The sequence below is a fragment of the Alexandromys fortis genome, unplaced genomic scaffold (genome assembly GCF_014885135.2).
Source record: "Alexandromys fortis isolate MF-2015 unplaced genomic scaffold, M_Fortis_MF-2015_v1.1 scaffold_59, whole genome shotgun sequence".
Lineage (NCBI taxonomy): Eukaryota > Metazoa > Chordata > Mammalia > Rodentia > Cricetidae > Alexandromys > Alexandromys fortis.
Window position 1 is genome coordinate 2,113,717 of NW_026067943.1, and position 18,952 is coordinate 2,132,668.

Sequence of the window (18,952 nt, forward strand, 5' to 3'; positions counted from 1 at the left end):
GACTGGTTCCTGCCGGTGGTGGTCTCTGTGGTTTTGGAGCCTGTCTTGGAACTAGCTCTTGTAGACCAGGTTGGCCTCGAACTCACTTGTCTCTGCCTCCTGAGTGCTGGGATTAAAGGCGTATGCCACCATCGCCTGGCTGGCCTTGAACTCACAGAGATCCTCCTGCCTCTCTGGATATTATGGGTCTGAAGGCAGAGTGTATCTTGGGGCCCGAGTCACAAACTAAGAAAATGACACCCGGGAGCCTGCTGTGTTAGCTAGCAGGCTACGCGCTTGAGTCGGGGGCAAAATAGCCCGTCGTTGGACGCCAAAATGTAACGGCGTAAGCAAATGCAGACAGATTGTCAAAATATAGACAGCTTTAATGGAGGAATAGACTTACAGAACCACCGTTCCCGTGGAGACCAGGAAAGCAGAAGCAAGCGCTGGGAGCATGCTCGCCAAATTTATAGGAAAACTTTAGCCTGAGGCGAACACGCCCCATAAGGGGTGGGACTTATCCCTACAGGTGTAGCCCAAGCTAGGCTCAGATTGCTGTCATAATCTACATGTAGCTAAGCCTTTGCCTAATTATCCAAATTCTCACAGGATTATTCCTAGCCATACATTACACATCAGATACATCAACGCATTCTTTCTCTCAACATCTTTATAGAATAAACCATATATTCCTAGGACTGGAGATCTTAGGGACCTATGCATGGGGCATGAAAAAGACCCCAGTGACTGCTAAAGAGACATGACAGTTTTTCTAGCTACCTAACATTTGTCTTTAGGGAAGTGACAAATCTACAATTCCTTCCTGTGTGACTAAGAGGGATCACCAATGACAGACATAAAACATAAATTAAAGTGGTTGAGTGGGGCTTCTAGTAAAGCTTCAAATGGGACTGACTCCATTGGCAGCTTGCCCCTCCTCCTGGCCATTTCTCAACTAGACACAGATGTCTGGAGGAAGAGCCTCCACCTATGCCTAGGAGGTAACTTTGAGATTAGCAGAACAAAATGACAGTTCAGATATCTGGTCCATGAAGTGGCCAACACAGTCTTAAACTGCCTATTGCAGCGAAAGAGAGAGCTCCCTATATTGTTGAAGTTACATGATTTCTGCATCTTTATTACTGCAGTAGATAGAGCCGTCCTGCCTCCAGTTTTACTATTTTATTTATTTATTTATTTATTTATTTATTTATTTATTTACTTATTTATTTTGGAAACAAGTCTCACATAACCCAGGCTGAGCTCGAATTTTTTTCCTCTGTAGCAAAGATGACCCTTGAACTACTGATGTTCCACCTGCCTACTCCTAAATGCTGAAATTGCTGGCTGAGCCACCATGCCCAGTTTTATGCATTGATGGGGATGGAGTCCAGTGTTTCTAACAATTGAGCTATATCCCAAGACCCTATTCCAGCTTTTGATCAGCCTTCTTACCTCAGACTTCACCCAGTTCCCATCTACCCTATGTGTGAGCACCAGTGACCTTCACAGACAAGCCAGATAATAAACCTCAGCCACCACGATGCCGTTAGTGGTTTTCCAGCACTTTGTTTTAGTCCCTTTTCAAGGCTTTGACAAAACAGCAAAGGGGAGCATCAGGGTGGAAGAGCTCTGCGGAGCAACACTGCTCACTCCACAGCAGCCAGGAAGCAGACAAGTGGGGGGTTAGGTCTTGGAAAAGGATGTCCTTTCAAAAGCATGGCCCAGTAGCTTACTTCCTTCCACCAAGCCCCACCTCCTAGTAGCTTAGAAATTCATTGAGGGATGAACTCACTGATGGAGTTAGAACCTTTGTGATCCAATGTCTCTCAACAGAACCACCAGCTGGGGGCCAGACCTTTACACGCGGGCCTTTGCAGGGGTTGTTTCGTATCCAAGTCATAATCCGCCTCTAGTGTGTGTCCTTCTGCACGACAGTTGGGATGCTTCACACTGAGGCTGAGCCTGCCCTGTCCCCATCCCCTCCCCGCTCCTGGCTCCAGATACCACTATCTAGTCACCCCATGCTTCTCAGTGTGCCCCTCACTTCACACCCCTCTGAAGCCACGGTTGGTCTGTTTAAAGGGCTTTCTACTACTCATCCTCCAAAGCCTAACTCTACAGCTACCTGCCAGGTGGCTTCCCAGAGAGCATCAGGGAAAATGACACCTCCTGGGGGCTTGTCTATAAGCCATATTTAACTTAGATCAGTTGCCACGCTGTAGAAAAGCCCATCCACTTCCAATCATTGTGTCCTAGCCTGGATCCTTGGGGCAGGGGCAAAGCTTGATCTACCACTTAATCCCCAGAACTTGAATCCTGAATGAATGTGAAGATTACTGGAAAAACAGACACATAACCTTTGGCCTCCAGGGTTCAGGATCGTCATCCTCCTTATGCTGGAGACAGATAATTGGAAGATGACCCGAGAAAGTGTCCAGAAGGGCCTCCCCACTGGGGGATGGCTTCCTGAAGGCTGGAACCAGGACCATGTGAAGGTGGCAACCCTGGCACATAGAGAATGGAACGACACCCCTCCCAGCGTTCTCCTCTTCCTCATCCCCAAGCCCACCCCACCCTGGAGACCATCGACTCCCCTTTCAGAGGAAAACCACAGACCTGCTCCAAGGCACAGAAGAACAGCGCCAAGGTGTTAGTCTCTTCTGGGTCACTGTGAACAAAGCCAGCTTCAGATAGGAAAGATGAACGTTAGCTCACTGCTGCCCAGAGGCTTAGTCTGTTACACTCAGAGCAAACGCTAGAGGGAAGTGCCTGCTGCAAGGGGAGGACAGGAACACTGGGGAAGATAAGGGAGAGGTTTGTGACTGAGTCCACAACAGCCAAGCTAACTAAAAAGTAGGAAAGCCAGTCCCTGAGAAAGCCAACAAAGCCGACCTCGGGCAAGTTCCAACAGGATCAGCACCTCCCCTGGGGAGCGTGTGAAAGACACTGACATCCTTTCCCTAGTAAACTTGTCAATTCTCAGGCATTCACACCTTTCTACAGCCCTGATTTCCCCTTCACAGGTTAGAGTGAGGGTAAGGGTGACTAAAAACCTCCATCAACTCTGGGACCACCCGGACTGCTCCAGGGTTCAGCCAGGGGAGGAGGAATGGCAGGACAAGACTTAGAGGTCCTGATAGGAAGGACAGGTCTCCAGCCACTCTGCAGGATGCACTTATCTGGTTTAGCTCTTAGGGTGCTAAAAATAAACCTTGACTGTTTGCCAGCCCTACCTGTGCCCTGGGGTGAATTCTTCCTTCCAGGCACAAAAACTCAAGACTGTTGTGGCTGTCAGGGTTAGAAGAATACAGGAGGAAGCATCTTCTGACCCACGACTATCCCATCATGGCACAGCAAAGCAACTCACACGTCACAGGAGACGGGAAGCAGGTGAGTACAGGAAGAGGCTGGACAGGGTATGCCCTTCAAAGGCATGCAGCTCCCAGTGACTCCTCCTCCAACTAGACCCTGCCTTCCAATGTTCTAACACCTTCAGATCATCTGCTTCAACTCTGAATCCCTCAGTGGGTTCATCTGTAGAAACACCCTCACAGTCAGTTCCAGGGTTGTGCTCTCCTAATTCCCTAAGTGTCTTGATCCAGTGAAACTGATAATCAAGATGAACTGGGAGTGGGGAAATGGCTTGGTCTCTATAGGGCTTGCTGTGCAAGCATGAGGACATGAGCTCAGTCCCCCAGGTAAATAAATAAATAAATATTATATATTTTATATGTATATATAAATATATATATATTTATTTATATAGGCTCAACAGTTAAAGGTGCTTGCCACAAAGCCTGATGACCTTAGTTCAATCCCAAGGACGCACATGGCAGAAGGAGAGTACAGGTTCTTTCCACTCATCCTACATATATGCTGTGGACTGCTCACTTACATGGACATGCACACACCCACACATACACACAACACACACACACACAAGGAGGGAAATAAAATGTAATTTTAATTTTTTTTTAATAATAAAACAAGAAGTACACAGTGGTTGACCACCACACTTAGTCACTAATCTAAGGAGACTCCAAGAGACATTTTCAGTTCCCCCCAGGAAAATCCCCCACAAAACCCGTCTTCTCCCCTCCAGGATAGGAACGGTCTTGACAGTCATTATCTGTTCCTTATGGTATCCCTGTTCAAGCTTCGGGTCCTGGCGGCCAAGAGAAGGGACGTGTGCCAAGGTCACTTAGCAGCTAGCTAGAGACAGGGCTGGGACAGAGCCCACCTCCCTTCTTGAGCAGCTGATCCTGGGAGGAGCCTGAGTACTCCGGCAAATTCCAGGGACTCCATGGGAGTTGCTCAGCCCGCCTCCACAGAGTACCGGGAAGGCCAGGCCCTGGAGGCTGGCAGGGAATGCCAGGTCTCCTCTCGCATGAGGCCAGTGGCCAGCACAGCCCCCTTTAAGGAGTGCTCGGCCATCCAGTCTTAATTTTAGCTTGGAGGCGTGCCACCGGCAGCTTTAACCAGAGGCCTGCTGAAGTTATTCAGGACAGCTGTCAGCCGGCATGCTGGGTGGGGCCTATTTAGCCAGCAGGGGCACCAGTCTGGAGACCCCAAGCTTGGTCCTTCTGTCCCAAGACTGTCAACGGCACCAGCTACAAGGCTCGGGTCTCCTCCTGAAGGTGCCACAGCCCCACGATGATGACCGAAGAGCACTCGGATCTGGAGGCCCGGATCATCAAGGACATTCACTGCAAGGAGATAGACCTGGTGAACCGCGATCCCAAGAATATCAATGAGGACATTGTGAAGGTAGGCTCTGTGCCCAAGCAGGGCACCACGGTCCTCGTAGACTTGAGGTCAGTCTCCCCAAAGCCCTGGATACTGTCTTCTTTGAACCTCAGCAAACAGACCTTAGAAGGCGAGTAGAAAACTTTAGCCACGTGCATGATGGGGCTGAGGGGAAGATTCAAAAAAATACCGTCTTACTAGTAGTTCCAATTGCCTGCCCTGGGCTCTGGCCCCAGGCCCAGGAGGAATTGCTGGGAAGATTCAGAACCCGGGCCAAGTCGGTTGCTCTACTGTGCCAGCGGCACTCAGGCTGTCTCCCTAGTGGGCTTGGGGTTAACCTGAGGGCAGCTTCCCCGGTGGCCCCTTCAAGACGCACTAGTTGCCACACAGCAGCGCCTAGTGTCTGTTCCTCTGGTACACTGGGCCCTTCAGGCATCAGTCCAGTTCCCTGCCTCACTACAGGCCTGGTGACCACCACCAGGCAAAGGCCTCGGCAGGCGCCCTGAAGGGAGCACTCAAGCCTTGGGTCCCCACAACTCAACCTCCACCCACTTAAAAGCCAGAAGGATCCCCCTCAGAAGTCCCAGCCACCAGCCTCAGAGTCCCCAGAGAGGTTGCGCATTCGGACTAAGTATTGAGAATCAGAGCCAGAGCTGCCTGTAGAATTACAGGTGCAGTGTGACCCTTGCACTGCCGACCTGTGAACGGTAAAGCCATCAACAGTACTGCAGCCACTCCGTACCAGCCTCTTTGCCCTGTACACGATTGTAGGGGTGGTGTTGTTTCGGCACAGCAGTCCCTGTGGTGTAGTTTTACATGTGTAGATTTATAAGATTAGACTTAGCATCGTGCAGGGTTGACAGAAAAACTAAACAGACGGCGCAGAGATGACCAATGCACCCACCTGCTCCGAAACTTAAGCTTTTTCTAGTGGTCACTCTCAAAAAAGAAAACTCTAGAGTTGAAATTGATTTTTAGGAGACTGACAAGATGGCCCAGTAGATAAAAGATGGCCCCTGCTAAACCCGATGACCTGAGTTCAGTCGCCAGAACATCTCTAGTAGGAGGGAAGAACGGACTCCAACAAGCCCTCTGACTTCTACATATGCACCACAGTGCATGCGTATACACACATGAACACACACACGCTAACTAACTTACTAACTTTTAAATTAATTTTTATTTTTATTAAGCTAGCCGGGCGATGGTGGCGCACGCCTTTAATCCCAGCACTCGGGAGGCAGAGGCAGGCCGATCTCTGTGAGTTAGAGACCAGCCTGGTCTACAGAGCTAGTTCCAGGACAGGCTCCAAAGCCACAGAGAAACCCTGTCTTGAAAAACCAAAAAAAAAAAAAAAACACTCTATATCCAGAATTGTAGCATCTCAGCATCTAAGCTACATAAAATGATACATATTTGTTTCTAGAATTTTCTTTATGTCTTGTACTGAGAATATGCCTCAGTGTGGACTCCAGGTTTTTCTTAGAAATGCGTGTTCCATTTTTGGTTTATAAAATGTAATGTTAAAAACTGATTTACATATTCAAATTATGCCAGACATTTTGGTATTTTGTTTGTTTGTTTTTCTTTTTTGAGACAGGGTTTCTCTATATAGTGTTAGTTGTCTGGAACTCACTTTGTAGACCAGGCTGACTTTTGTGCTCAGAGAGCCATCTGCCTCTGCCTCCCCAGTGCTGGGATCAAAGGGGCATGCCACCACTGTTCAACAATGTATCTCTCTTTTTATATCGTGATTATGATGACCCAGAATTTAGAGACCTAGGCTCATTTGATTTTGGTAACACAACCAAGGGTTCATCCAAAGGCACAGCCAGAGCCGCCCTCCTTCCGAACAGCTACTTCTACGTGATAAAAACCCAACCCCCATGTGCCTGTCCATACCCAGCATAAGCTACTGCCCCCTGTTTGCTGTGCCTGGTGACTCCCCATTCCAGCCTCACGGAGCATGTCCCTGCATCTTGGGCAGAAGTGCTGGCCTTCACTCTACCCCACTCAGACTTGAAGGACACTACCAAATGTCACCTCCTCCAGGAAGACTTTCCTGACTCCTGCAGGTAGCCACACCCCTGTGCGCTTTCACTAGGACTGACCACTCAAACAGCTCAGGATGTTGTGTGTTATGCTGACATGCATCACTAATGTTGGAGTTATACCTCCATGGGATACTTACAAAGCAAAACTTTCTAACTTCAAAATACTAGAGAAGCATAGTAGTCATGGTTTCCACAGAGCGGTCCAGCTGAACCGCCTACTTCACTTCAACTCCAGACTCCTCCCCCAAAGTGAAAACACTGGACATGTCACCTAAGCTTCTGAACCTCCTGTGACATTGCAACAGTACCATTTACCTCCATCAGGTACATGAACCTCAGACAGCTCTGAGCAGTAGAAATGTCATGTGTGGGCTGAAGGAGATGAGAAATTTGAAGGTGTGTAGCGTGGTCCCCACTCCCGAGAAGTGTAGAGTTAATTGAGGCTGAACAGAGCCCTCAAGCAGCTTCCAGTCCAGAAGGCTGGAGAACTGAGCCCTCTGGCATCCATGGTGAGATCCTGGAGCTGAGGATGAGAAGGATGGAGAAGCAGTTTCTTGGGGAGGCTGGGATAGATATCAAGTGCAGAGGGGACTGGAGTTCTACTGAGCCAAGAGGGGAGCAGCATCAAGCCCTAGGCTCAGACTATGATCCAAAGAAAGAGGTAGAGACAGCAATATAGATACCTGCTTCCTGCAGCTTTTCTGCGGCAGGGGCGGGGGTCCTCTCTGACACCCCTGATCCCCATACAAATAGCTCCCAAAGGCGAAATAAAGAATATACAGATAGTTTTGTCCAGAGGAAATAACTGACACTGTTTGGTCCTTGTCTGCCTTGGGAAGTTGTCTGACATTCCCTTTCCTTCATTTTTAATGACTCGGAAATGAAACATTTAGAAACACAGGACAGGGATAGTATCAGGAGATAAATACCACACACAGGTTCGCTGAGACTTTAGGACAGTCCACCTGCAGAGAAAGAGAGAGAGCTGACTGGCTGGCGGTGGGGGGAGGGGTGACAGGACAGCCTTCTAGCCTGGGTTTCTGTCATCATCTGGTAAACAAACAAGACAGAAAGATGGATGGCAGGTGAGAGGGGAGGACAGAGAGATAAGACAGAGGCCAAGGTGAAGGCGCAGAAGGCCACAGCGGCATACTAAGTGGCCTCTGCCAGGGTGTTCTCGCATGTCAGCAGGGTCCTTGTGGGTTATGATGAATCCAAAATCCAGATCAGAATCCAGAAAGGACCTCCTGTGGTCCCCATTTCTGGAACCAGATAAGACACTAGGCTTGCTGAGTGTCTTGAAAAATCCTTTTGGGTAGAGACGCATAATCCCCTCTGCAATCAGCTGCTGATTTCACACAGTAAATAAAACCCAAGAGAGGAAGCAAACAGAGCCACCTGGGGAGCACCAGCACAGGGAGGCACAAAGTGGCGCTGCCCTTGGAATGCAGGATGGGAAAGGAGAGTCGTGGAGAAAATGGGACCTGTACACCTCCTAGACTTACTAGTCTGCCATCCTCGGGTCCGGCCCCTGGCTGAGAGGAAGTCACGAGAGATGGTGGCTGAGGAGCTGGGAAGAGAACACTTCATTCCCTTCCCCACCCTTCTCTGCCCCTAGTGATCACCATATAGTCCTGAGGACCTGCTGCATACCAGGCACCAGTCTGACCTAGAGGATACGGTGGGAGCTGTTTGCATAGCACATACCAGGCTTGGGGGCCACTAAGCTCACTAGAACATGTGCCCCATATGATGGCACGTCCTGATGACTCAGGTTGTAGAGATTCTAACAGCCCCCGCCATGCATGCCTAGAAACCCCAGCCTACCCGGGTCACTGGACTCACTCTGAGAAGGCTCATGACTAACTCCAAATTCCTTCCTTGTTGGCGTACACGTGGGTGCTAGGTCCTGTTGAAGCAACTTTAGCTATCCCTCCTTGGGTGCCTCAAGTCAGCCCCAAAGACTTGAATAGATGTGTCAAAACTGTTCCCTTACATGAATTCTCCATCCACTTCCAATTCACACCTGCCGCAAAACACCCTGCCCCCTCCAGTGGCACCTTTTGCTTGTCAGCTAAGACCAAGAAGCGCTGAGAGAAGCCAGCAGTCTACTACTCCCCTCAAAGTCCCACTTCTGGCTTTGGTGGAGCTGGGACGCACTGCTGTATAATCAGACTGACCCGAGAATCGAAGCCTTGCCATGAGAGAGACTAGAGTAAGTACAGGGAAAGGTGACAAATGCCATGGGCTGGGGTCAGATGAAGTGTCCTGGAAGGTTAGGGAGAAAAGTGACTTGTGCCTTGAAAAATCAGGAGCCATCCTCTCATAGCAAAACGATACCCAAGGTGGACGTTTTAAATGAGAAAAAAAAAATAACTTGAAGAACAGGTATTCTAAGAAGAGGAAATGGAATGAGCATAGATAAGGAGGCTTTTCACAGTTCTGGGAAGACTACTGATGGAGCCGAGCCGGTGGGCGTGAGAGGCAGGTCCCCTTCCTTCCTGTGTGCATGCAGACATTACTAATGGATCACAGTACTTTTCCAGGAAGCGAAGCCCCACCTGCTAGCCAGAGTTGGTACCACAAATAGAACCTCTTTACTCCTCTGGCTGCTGGAGAATACTGAACCATCCAATGAGGAAAGCCCGAGGCACCTGAGAGCGAATTTGTGAGTGAGAAAGCAGAAAGGGCAGATTGAGGCTAGATCGTGGTTCACACAGTCCTCCCGGCCGTTCCTTCCTGTGCCATGCCCCCATAAATCACCCCTCAGAATGGCTGCAGGGGCCCTGGGAAGTTGACTCAGTCAGAAGAGCACTCACTGCACAAGCAGGAGTACCTGAGTTTAATTTCCCACAACCCACACCAAAAGCCAGGCAGGGCTGGTATGTGCCTGTAGCCCCAGCCCTGGGGCTGGGGGAAATGAGATATCCCTGAGCCTCGCAGGCTAGCCAGCCTAGCTGAAGGGGTAAGTTCCAGGTGAGAGACTATCTCAGTGAAATGAAGTGGAAAAGCAACTGAGGAAGAGTCAGTGTTGGCCTCTGGCCTCGGTGCATGCACATGCACACAAACACACATATACATGCATGCATATGAACACATACAAGGCTTTGTAGAACTAATATGGAGGTATTCTCACTTGGTGATATAGAGACTATGCTGGTCTAGCGGTTCTTCCTAATGCTGCGACCCTTTAATGCAGTTCCTCATGTTGTGCTGACCCTCAACCACACAATTATTTTGTTGCTACTTCATAACTGTAATTTTACTACTGTTACGAATTGCAATGTGTTTTCCAATTGTCTTAGGCAAGCCCTGTGAAATGGTCGTTCAACCTCTCAAAGGGTCACGACCTACAGGTTGAGAACAGCTGGTCTAGATCTTTCAAAATGAAGTCTCCTTTGGTGGGTTAGCTTGCTAAAACTTAGTTCCCCGTGTTCTGCCATCAGAACTCTTTACTTAACCATGGTAGAGAATGTCTTGTGCTTTCATTTTTGAACATGAGCAAATGAGCCTGCTCCCACCCCAGTTCTAGAAAATGAACCTGGGACCCAGGGTGCTTTCCCCAGGGACAAACTTTTATCAGTAAACAATTGTCATGCAGTCCATCTCCCCACAAGTTCTGTGGATTTGTGGAGCTGGCTAGGCAGTTCTACTCTCTCTGGGAACATCTCCTAGAGCTTCAGTCAGATGGTAGCAGAAAGCTGACATCACTTGGGGGCTCTTCTGAGCCGGACTTTTCGAGAAGGCCCTCTGCTCTCCTAGGACACAGGATAGGACTCAGTGTGGATGCTGGGATGGCTGAGCCTCTGTCTCAGAGTTTTAGGACTGTTTCTAGAAGAGCATGTTGTAACATGCACTTAGCACCACTGGCCTTTAGAGCAAGGTATAAAAGTAAACCTCAAAAATTGGTGACTCAGGAGTCCCCAAAGATGAAGGTGCCAGGACTTCTTGGTCTTCAGTCTGGAACTGACCCAAAGCTCTCTCTGTCACATTCTGCTGGTTAAAATGAGTCTCATGGCAAGCTCAGACTAGAGATGGGACAAGACCACCCACGGATACAGATACAAAGAACTGTGACTCATTGAGGGTTATTTGAGGAGACCTGCTAGCCTGCGTCCAAAAGCTAGTACATAGTCTAGGACTCGAGCCAAGGCATTTCCACTGCTCCCCACTCCACCAGCACCATCTTCACCAAAGGCACTAGCTGAGAGGGTAAGAGAGATGCCAAGAAGGAGCCAGCAAGAGGCCAGACGCCAGATGCACTGGGAAGACAGGTTCCTTTCTCATTTCCTGTGGCCCTGTTTTGGTCCCTTCCCTGGAACTTACACAAACACAAGTCTTTGTGTTCCAGCAAGGGTCCTCTGGGTAGCCCTGTAAGATGCTCTCAGCCCAAGACACTGGTGATACTGGCCACCTCCTGCACTGTGTTCTGAGCTTCAGCTCCTACTGGGGTATCCATCTGCAGAGAATGGAGAAAGCCAGGAGTGACTGAAGTCCTGAGTGAATGTGTGCTGTTGACATAGGAACAGTGATGTCAAAGCTCCCAAGGCCTCAGACCCATGGAGCAATGGCAAAGTTTTCTCCACAGGGGGCGAGGGTCAGAGGTAAATGGCAAAACCGTCCCTCCTGGTTTGCGTGTGGATGTTGATAACGTGTGCAGAAAGTGTCCGCATAGCTTTCCTTCCCTGGATACTTACAGCCTAAAGATTGTTCTCCCATAGAGACTGCTCCAACAGAGACTGGTTAAACCAGCCTCCTTCATCTAACTCCATACCATAAACCCTGCCTCTTTGTTCAGCTGCCTGCAATAATCCTGCCTCTCTGACCAACTCTACAATAAATATGCTGAGCTTCCATGGTGCTATGATTTTCCATCCAAGAGCCCAGTCCGCCTGACTGGAGCTTTCTGTCTATGTTTGTCTTTTCCTCATTCCCTTACCTCCGCAGTCAGGCTTGTCCCTGGAACAGTGCTGGACAAGACACCCAGCCCATGTGATGACCTGAACAAGAAGCATGCAGCAGAGATTCAGGCACAAGCTCTGCTGTCTGTCTGACTTGGGTCTCCTGCTTGGCCCTCAAACACGCTATGAAATGGCTAGCATAAGATACATGGGCAGAGATGATCTCATAGAACCCAAATGCATTGTGAGAATTATCATGGTCACCCCAGGTCAGACAGAAATCGGCTAATGTCATTTCTAACAAAAGAAGCAAATCTCATCCATCTTTTAGAACTGTTTTTACAGCTGTCATCTCTTTTCACCTTGTAATTTTCTACGTCAGTGCTTTTCAGACTGTGTGGGGAAGGGTCAGTCCTACTGTGACCATGCCAGCCTGTTGTACAGCAATACTTTTGTAAGACATAGTAAAAATTAATGATCAGAGAAATGAAAAGTGGGCTTGTAGTATAAATCCTCATTAACGTTATTATTCAGTAGTCATAAAACAACCGCATTGAATCTCTATGACTACATCTATCACCTTCTCAGCTTCTGCACTGACCTTCTGGGACAGAATGACCACCCCTTATGTAGCAAGACAGCAGGCCAGGAAACCAGGACCCAGATACGCTAAGCTACTAGCTCCTGTCTTCTGACTCCCAAGCTGATGCTATGCTGAGGATTATGTCTATCCTCTCTTGTAGAGTTCAACACACAAGTTCAACACACAAATAACTAGACTCCCAGAGAGGAGAAGCCTAACACCTTGAGTCACACAGTAACTCAACAGCCAAGTGGAAGCTGGAATCCCAGCACCACCTCCCCCACTCCGAGATATCTTATCTGAATTGTCCTGACCCTGGATGACCAACGACTGAGTCATGTGGAATTCTTGGTGGAGGCAGAATTTTGACAGGGGTAGGTGCTGTCCTTCCCTGGGTCATCCTTAGGCAACCCAATGGTCCTACACCTTCCCACTCCTCTCAGTAACCACGGGGGCTCTGCAGGCCTGTGCCAGTTAACCAACCGGCTTTCTGGGTGCTCCAAAAATAACTATGTCAGAGGAGAAGACACGCTCCAAAACAGCACCAGTCTTTCCTTCCCACCATCCAGCTTCATAGGTGGCTCTGAGGCTTCCTCAGTCCCAACCTTGCAAGAAAAAGCCTTCTTCCTTCCTCTGCTAGAAAAGAAATAGGAAATGAAGTCGCAGTGTGCTTGATGCGCTGGCATGGCCACCTAGAGCTGCTGAGTGACTCTTATGAATGGCTTTTATGAATGACTCTCCAAGCCAGCATTTGTGACCAGAGTGCTCTCCAGTCTCAGATTCAATTTAGGGGAGCAGCTGCCTCCCTCCAGCACAGCCTTCCAACAGCACGTTGCTGTTTCAAAGAAAAGAGGCCAGTTGTCACACATTCAGTTCTGAGGACAATCCCAGGAAATAACTCAAGTGTGAGTGCCAATGTTTTCTGGGAAGAAATGATAATTAAAAAACACAACAGAAAGATCTTCATGGAAGGGGCAAGCACTACAAGCAGAAAAAGAGAGAAAGAATTTCGTCCATTATCTGCTGTCAATGAGAGGTGCACGCCGTGTGATGAGGTCAACTGGAGAATTTATCTATTCGTGATCTGGAGTGTCAGCAGAACTGCTGAGACGTGTTTTATAGGAACTTAAGTACTTGTCATTGGGGAGCATCTATCATGTGGCAGGTATTGAGTACTGAGCACTGGCTGTTCAGTAAGTATTTGTTTCTGTAGATGAACAAATGGGCAATAGATAGATACGAAGAAAGGAGGACAGATAGACAAACAGACAAATAGGCAGGAGGATGAATGAATGGATGGAGATAGAGAAGTGTATAGATGGGTGTGTGGGTAGAAGATGGATGGGAGAATGGATGGTAGATAGATAGATGATAGATAGATAGATAGATAGATAGATAGATAGATAGATAGATGATAGATAGATAGATGATAGATAGATAGATAGATAGATAGATAGATAGATAGATAGATAGATAGATAGATAGCCATGCCAGACATGTCAGACCCACCCATTCAGCAGCTGCACTGATGTTCAAGCTCACCTTTGAACCCTAGATTCCCAGGTTTTGTTTTTGGTTGGTGTTTGTTTGAGACAGGATCTCACACTATAGGCAGACTGACGTGTAGTCCAGGCTTTCATCAAACTTAGAGCAATTCTCCTGTCTCAGCCTCCCTGGGGTTGGGATTACAGGCATGGCTAGCTCTTTATTGAGGAATGTTCTCCACTACAGTCTCCACCTCTAATAACAGCTGTTCGGTTCATCTCTGTGTATCAAGTACCCAAGATGTCTGTCTAACTTACAAAGAGTGCAGCTTGGTTTTGACTCATAGCTTTGGAGGTCTCAGTCCAGGACAGAGGCCTCGTTGCTTTGAGTCTATAATGAGAATGTCCATCTGACCAAACCATTCACCTCATGGTGGGGAAGTGAATGATGAAGAGGAAGGGACAAAGTTGGCTTTAAAGTCACACCACCTATAGTCTTACAGCCTTCCACGATGTACTAACTCAAAGGTCCTTTGGTTTCTCAGTGGTACCGCTCTGGGACCGAGGCTTTAACACATGTTCCATTAGAAGACATTTCAGATCGGAACCCTAGCAGCAGCCAGCCACTCCTAACCCAACTTCTCTGCCCACTCTGTGCCAGCCGTTGTTCTGCGTTTTCACATGTCTCAATTCATTTAATCCTCTGATAATGCCTACAAAACCAGGCAAGGAAAATGCAACCCAGAAAAACCCAATAACTTGATTGGGCCATCCAGTCAATAAGCAGCTAGACTGGGCCCAGGCACGGCAGCCACTTTAGAGCCAGACACAAACAGGAAAAGTGTGTCAAATGGAGGAAGCTGCTGAATTAAAGGGGCAGGCGGGGCGACTGTGATGGATGGGCCTCAGCTCTGGGTGGGCGGTAAAGATAAAGAGCTGTGGCTCTGTCTTGGAATACGTTTCTCTGTCTACCAAGGGCCAGATCTCACAGGCAGGGGTCGCCCTCCCTGACGGATGCGGGTCTGACCCCCGCTGCAGTAGTGGGACGACATTGGATTAGTCAAGATGCCTGGACTGAGCCTGGCTCAGGATAGGTTGGACAAGGAGGCCAGTGGAAAAGAGTCAAATGGGCCAAAGGCAGAGAAGCAAATCTCTGCCCAAATGCCTCTTTGCTGGCAGAGTCTCTGAGGTCATGCGGGTCTCTCTACAGCTACCCCAGGAGATCCTCTCAGGAAGGGTGTTGGCACCACAGAGGTTGGAAAGGTCTCTAAGGTCAAAACCTTTCCATAGACAAAGTCCCTCTCCGAGAGGTGGGGATGGGGAATGTACCCAGGTTAGGTTGGAAGGGCCCTCCAACCTAACTTCTAGGATCCTAAACATTGGGAGATCCCTGAAGACATCGAAACTCTCCATTTTTGCTACACAGAAACCAGAGGTGAAGATGCCAGTTCTAGGCTGGCTGTGTCTTGCCACAGGCCAGTAGCTCCCTTACCTGTGCCTCCTTCCAACTCACAGCTACTACTGAAAAACAGGTATCAAGTTCTCACTGACCCCCACACCCATTCTCACTGCCAGCATGCCTACTGCCCAGTTGCAATAACTAAACAAGCTGCTCAGAACCGAGATTCAGCTGAGCACTGCCCACAGTCATCAAAAGGTCCATGATAGTGAAGTCTCTCCATGCAACACCCTGTTCCTTGTTGCATTCAGGAAGCAGCTGGATCTCCTGAGGCTGCACTATTCTTTTAGTTCCAATGCTCTTTTCCAACCCACAACTTCTCTGCCCACCTTCAGACACAAGCTACCACCAGGAAGCTCCGTAGTCTGAGTTAAATGCCCTTTAGAAGTACCCAGCCTCCACCTCCAGCTTAACAAGTACTTACCACCCACATTAGTTCCACAAGGACCAGAGTTTATGAGATGTCCACAAGATATCCACAAATCTCTGCAGGATAAGTGACCATTCAGCTTCTTTTTGTGTTTTTGGTTTTTGTTTTGAAACAAGGACTCATATAACCCAAATGGCCCTTTAACACTCGAAATAGTTGAGGATGCCCTTGAACTCCAGATCCTCTTGTGCCCACCTCTCAAGTTCTGGAATTACATGGTTCATGTGGCATTAAGGATTAAACCCAGGGCTTTGTGCATGCTAGGCCATTGCTCTACCAACTGAGCCTCAACTAGTTCCTGGCCGTCAAACTTCATTAGGATCATTAAATAATAAGATGTATGTGTCATAGCGAGGATTTATGTTGCTGTAATAAAACACCATGGTCAAAGCAACTTGTGAGAGACAGGGTTTATTTCAGTGTACAATTCTCAGGTCATACTTCATCAGTGAGGGAAGTCGGGACAGGAACTCAAGCATAGGAACCTGGAGGCAGGGACTAAAGCAGAAAGCATGGAGGAACACTGGTAGTTTGAATGTAATTGACCCCCATAAGCTCATAGAGAGTAGCATTATTAGGAGGTGTGGCTTTGTTGGAATAGGATGACCTTCTTAGAGGAAGTGTGTCACTGTGGAGGTGGGCTTTGAGGCCTGCTATGCTCAAGTCATGGCCAGTGTCTCAGTTTACTTCCTGTTGCCTGTGGGATCAAGATCTAGCTCCTTTTCCCCTCACAGCTCCAGGTCTGCCTGCATGCCTCCATGTTCCTCCATGATGATGATGAACTAAATCTCTGAAACTATAAGTCACCCAATTAAATTTTTTGCCTTTATATGAGTTGCTGTGGTCATGGTGTCTCTTCACAGCAACTGAAACACTAACTAAGACAAACAATTTACTAGTTTGCTTTCCAAGGCTTGCTCAGCCTGCTTTCTTATATACCCCAGTATCACCTGTCCAGGGATGGCACTGCCCACAACAGGCTGGTCCCTCCTCACACAGCAATAACTAATTAAGAAAACGCACCCTAGGCTTGCTCACAGGCCAGTCTGGTGGGGACAATTTCCTCAATAGAGGTTGCTTCTCAAATGACTTTAATTTGTGTCGCGTTAACCAAAAAAAAAAAAAAAAAAAAAAAAAAAAAAAAAAAAAAAAAAAAAAAAAANNNNAAAAAAAAAAAAAAAAAAAAAAAAAAAAAAAAAAAAAAAAAAAAAAACAAAAAAAAAACTGGTGGTGTCATCTTTCCATCTCTATAACAAACATCTGAAATAAGCAATGTATAGAAAGGTTTATTACACCCACAGCTGTGGAGGTATAGTCTGCGGTCAATTGATTGCTTTCAATCCTGTGGTAAGGTAAGTACATCATGGCAGGAGTACATGGTGGAGCCAAACTGTTCCTGATGGCCAGGGAGTAAGAAGAGTGAAGGAGACCAGGGCTCCCAGTGTCCCCTGCAGAGCACATCTCAAATGCCCTAACTTCCTCCCTTTACCCTCTCCCAACAGTACCATCTTGGGGATCAGGCCTTTGGGAAAACACTGCAGACCCAAACTACAGCAGACACTGCAACTTAAGCACTGCCATATTAAACAAGCTATTGACTTCTGGGCATCCTTTTACCCAAGCATAGAATGAGGAGGCTGGGAAAGCTTCAGAGAACCTTGTAACTACAGTACGTGGCAAGTCAGTGGGGCTGGAGACCAACATTGTCATCAATATTGGCCAGTCATTAGAGAGATAGCCCCAGGACCCCCAGAGTTTCTTTTATCTTTTTTTAATCTTTTGTTTAGCTTTATTTTACTTATGTGTATGAATTGCTTAATGTCCATACACTATGTGCTTGCCTGGGGCCCGTGAAATTCAGAAGGGAGTGTCAGATTCCCTGGAACCAGAGTTGTGGGTGATTGTGAGCCACTATGTGGAAACGAAACCCAAGTCTGCCAGAGCAACAGGTGCTCCTTTAGCTGCTCAACCATCTAGCTGGCTCCGCGCAGAGTTTCTTATACAGGTATGCAAACGCTAGAAATGCCCACATATGCTGTGAGTTGAGCTGTCCCCTTCTGGCTCCCGCAGGTAGATTTCGAAGATGTGATCGCAGAGCCCGAGGGCACCTACAGCTTCGATGGTGTATGGAAGGTGAGCTACACCACTTTCACCGTCTCCAAGTACTGGTGCTACCGCCTGCTGTCTACCCTGCTGGGTGTGCCACTGGCCCTGATCTGGGGCTTCCTGTTCGCCTGTATCTCCTTCTGCCACATCTGGGCCGTGGTGCCCTGCATTAAGAGCTACCTGATCGAGATCCAGTGCATCAGCCACATCTACTCACTGTGTATCCGCACCTTCTGCAACCCGCTCTTTGCTGCGCTGGGCCAGGTCTGCAGCAACATCAAGGTGGTGCTGCGGAGGGAAGGCTAAAGCCAGGCTGGGCTACGGGGGCAGCTGGGCAGGAGAAATTAGGCCGGGTGAGCCCCGAGGCTCCACTCCACGTGGGCTGCCCGAGAGCTCATTCTTTTGAGGGTCCTGTCAATTTCACATCAAGATGGGAACGCATGGGGCAGGGGAGCCAGAAGGAACAGACGACCCCGTGTGGAAGCACAGACACCCTCGCTCTGCTCAGCCCGCCATGATCCCCTGTGAGCCTGCCTGAGGGCAGATGGTTTAAGAGGCAGCTACCGCAAGGCTTTGCGTTCACTTGTACTGTAATACCACAAACCAGAGCTAGTCCCCTAGAGGTTTGACATGGCTCCTCATGCAAGAGAGAGCAAGCAGTGACTGCAGGCATGAGGAGGGTGCTGCAATAAAGGGTTTCTGCTGCACCGGGGAATACCATGCTTCGCCTGTCCGTGACTTGGTCGTGTATCCTTTTCTGGCTCTGAAATCTACAAAATTCAGTTGGAGCTCTGGGCAACTTGAAAGTTAGCACCAAGTTGTGTTTTCTTTAGCCTTCTGCTTGTTTGCTGGGCCTAGGGTCTTCCATATGAAGAAATTGTTTTCACATGACTTTCGATGTCCCTGAGGCTGCTATGACTACTCAGAGCAAGTGAGCAACCCTTGATGGGTCCCAATCTCAAACATCACAGAATCTCCCTTCTGGCTCAGAAGACACTGAGCCCAGAGCATACGTGTCTGAGGCCCAGGGTTTACATATCTGGACTAGCTGTGAAATTAACAGAGTGTACTCACAACACCTCGTTGTCCCCTCCCCCCCAAAGCATAAACACACACCAAATCTTAGCAACCCAGTTTTCGGATGGCTTTCCGCACGTTCCCCATTGGGAACTTGATCCCTTCGTGGTGACACTAAAGAATCCCA

The 18,952-nt window shown here is 48.4% G+C and overlaps 1 protein-coding gene across 1 annotated transcript; it reads left to right on the forward strand.

The window, feature by feature from the left end:
• The first annotated feature begins 4,276 nt into the window (after window positions 1–4,276).
• On the forward strand, window positions 4,277–18,455 carry Cav3 (caveolin 3). Its single transcript, XM_050148608.1, has 2 exons — window positions 4,277–4,752; window positions 17,713–18,455. The coding sequence occupies exons 1-2, from the start codon at window positions 4,639–4,641 to the stop codon at window positions 18,052–18,054; spliced, it is 456 nt and encodes a 151-aa protein (XP_050004565.1). The 5' UTR covers window positions 4,277–4,638; the 3' UTR covers window positions 18,055–18,455.
• The last annotated feature ends 497 nt before the right edge of the window (window positions 18,456–18,952 follow it).